Source organism: Orycteropus afer, unplaced genomic scaffold (genome assembly GCF_000298275.1).
Source record: "Orycteropus afer afer isolate SDZICR_OR568_19922 unplaced genomic scaffold, OryAfe1.0 scaffold00365, whole genome shotgun sequence".
In the NCBI taxonomy this organism is placed as follows: domain Eukaryota; kingdom Metazoa; phylum Chordata; class Mammalia; order Tubulidentata; family Orycteropodidae; genus Orycteropus; species Orycteropus afer.
In genome coordinates this window covers 1,910,531-1,912,826 of record NW_006921952.1, presented here as the reverse complement: position 1 = coordinate 1,912,826, position 2,296 = coordinate 1,910,531, and the positions used below count along the sequence as shown (strand labels likewise).

At 42.7% G+C, this 2,296-nt stretch overlaps 1 protein-coding gene across 1 annotated transcript in view; it reads left to right on the top strand.

Moving 5' to 3' along the window:
* The window catches only part of LRGUK (leucine rich repeats and guanylate kinase domain containing), a 137,554-nt gene that overhangs the window by 127,457 nt on the left and 7,801 nt on the right, over window positions 1-2,296 (top strand). Inside the window, exon 18 of the mRNA XM_042782543.1 lies at window positions 1,350-1,481. Coding sequence (XP_042638477.1) covers window positions 1,350-1,481 — 132 coding nt within the window. The remainder of the gene's footprint in view (window positions 1-1,349; window positions 1,482-2,296) is intronic.

Below are 2,296 nucleotides of genomic sequence, written 5' to 3'. Positions count from 1 at the left end.
TGACCTTTAGAAAGTGTGACTATAGAATGAAGAATCCTTGTTTTGAAAAAGTTACCAAAGCACCGGCCAGCTTTTTTTGTTTCAAAGTTTGTTAGTAAAGTTAAGAAAACAGTGATTCAATAAAGCAGAATCTAAAGTCATTAGCATATTTTTTCAGCTTCAGTTATTGTTATTGTCCCTAATTTCAAGCTATTAATTGAGAACCTTTACTCAACATAGGGAGTCCCTAGGTAGCACAGCTTATCACTCAGCCATGAGCCGAAAGGTTGATTATCCAAGCCCACCCAGAGGTGCCATGGGCGACAGGCCTGGCGATCTGCTTCCGAAAGGTTCCAGCCCAGAAAACCTGATCGACCTCAGTTCTCCCTGCACACGTGGCGCTGCCATTAGTCAGAATAGACTCAGCAGCGACTAGCAACAGTCAGGGCAGATAAGACTAAGATTTTGTCTGTTTGCTACCATATAAGTCAGACTAATTTTCCCCACATTTGTAGGCTACCTTTCAATAGTCTGATTCCAAAGACAGACTGTGTAGTGTGTACAGAGTCCGACAGGAACCTGGGGGTGGGGGGGGGTTGCCAGGAGCTCAGCAGTGTCCCCAGAGCAACTGAAGCTGGTGCTCTGTATGACCAGGGACCAGTGGAATTTCCATGACTATGAAAGCATTGTGGACAGAGAAGCCAAGCAGTGCCAAACACAGGCTCTAAAAGGACTACCACAGGGCAGCTGCTTTGAACTGGCTCCTGTCCGTTTGCAGCTGGGCTGCTTTGCATCAGGCCCTCCATGTGCCGAGTCTGGGTGAAGAGGGGCAGGATTGATCGCCTCACAATGCTAAACGGCTCTTTCTGGTCATGCAAGGAAACAGGCAAGTTTACACGTACATGTAAATAGAGGACGAAGGAATATGTTATTTTTGAGTTTAGTTGCCAGTATGATGTTAGAATTTTTAGAAATATTTTATTGGGGTAACTTTTCAAAGTATTAGATGATAAACAAAATTGGAAACATCTATTTCTATTTTTATAGCAGTTGATATATTGGTGGATCTTACATAATAAATAGATGAGAGGTTTACAATAGACTATGTACTAACCACCAGGAAGAGAAGGTACCTATGTTAATGGTTTGATGGATAGGGAATATAAACCTCCTTAATCTACAAATTAAAATGTAATAAAGCCAGTCTAAGACAAATTCTGAAGTAGGAATGGCTACCTTACATTTTTCCACATAGAGTTCATTGGCATTTGCTTTTACATGGTATAGAACGGTCAGTGTTTAGGTGTGACGTGTGTATACCTGGTATCATCATAAAGTCCTTTGTGTCTTTTTTTTTCTTCTGATTTCAGAGGCCCAGTTCCAGTACCAGAACCTATCATCAGTGATCTACGTTATTTTACACAGTTAGGAGAACCACAGAAAGGTTTTGAGTTTTATGATGATTACGTTGTAACTCCCTTTGGATCATATTCCGAGAAGAGGTGAGTTGAGTTTTGTTGGATGGAATAGGCTACTTTCTGCTGGTTAGTTAAGGCATGGCACCCAGGACTCCTCCGATTTCAGATGCCTCCCAACACCGGGAAGGAAGGCCTCGCCTCCCACAGTGGAGTACGACGGGGCGGGCCCTGGCCCCGTCCCACGGTGGAGTACGACGGGGCGGGCCCTGCCCCTCCACATAGAATAGCCACATAGCCAAGGCTCGCATAGTTGGAAGCATCTCTCTGGAACTTCAAATCTTGAGGGAGTAACACAAAGATGAAGGGACAGTGAGAGAGAGATTATTTGAGTCTCCAGTGGTAGAAGAATCAAGAATCCACAGGAATGGCCCAGGTATCCATTTGGCAGTGCAAGTAATGATGTCCCACCAGTGTCTTCTATCATGGAAAACTCAGCTGAGGTCTTGGTCTTGGCTCCTAGCTTACTGTGTGGTTCCTGCCCAGGTTTAAGCCCATTTCTCTAGTTTTCCATTCGTTTTATGAACCACTTGAGAGACTTCCAACAAACTCCTTTTTTTATGTTCAAAGCGAGAGTCAGTGTCTGTATTTTGCAGTCAAGATCTCTGATTAGTACAATGCTATATTTCAAAATGTTTACCAGATGTGTATGCATAGAACAAAAACCCTGCAAAGGCATGTACAAAATACCGTTGTCTTTTTGTGATGGGATTAGGATCAAAGTTTGTTGGTTTGTTTTCTCCCCCATATTTTTCAACAATGAGCGTTTTATAATTTTTGTATTAATGGTTTTTAAAAGTGACTTTGAAATGTCTGCCCAAGTAAAGGGACATTTTATACAC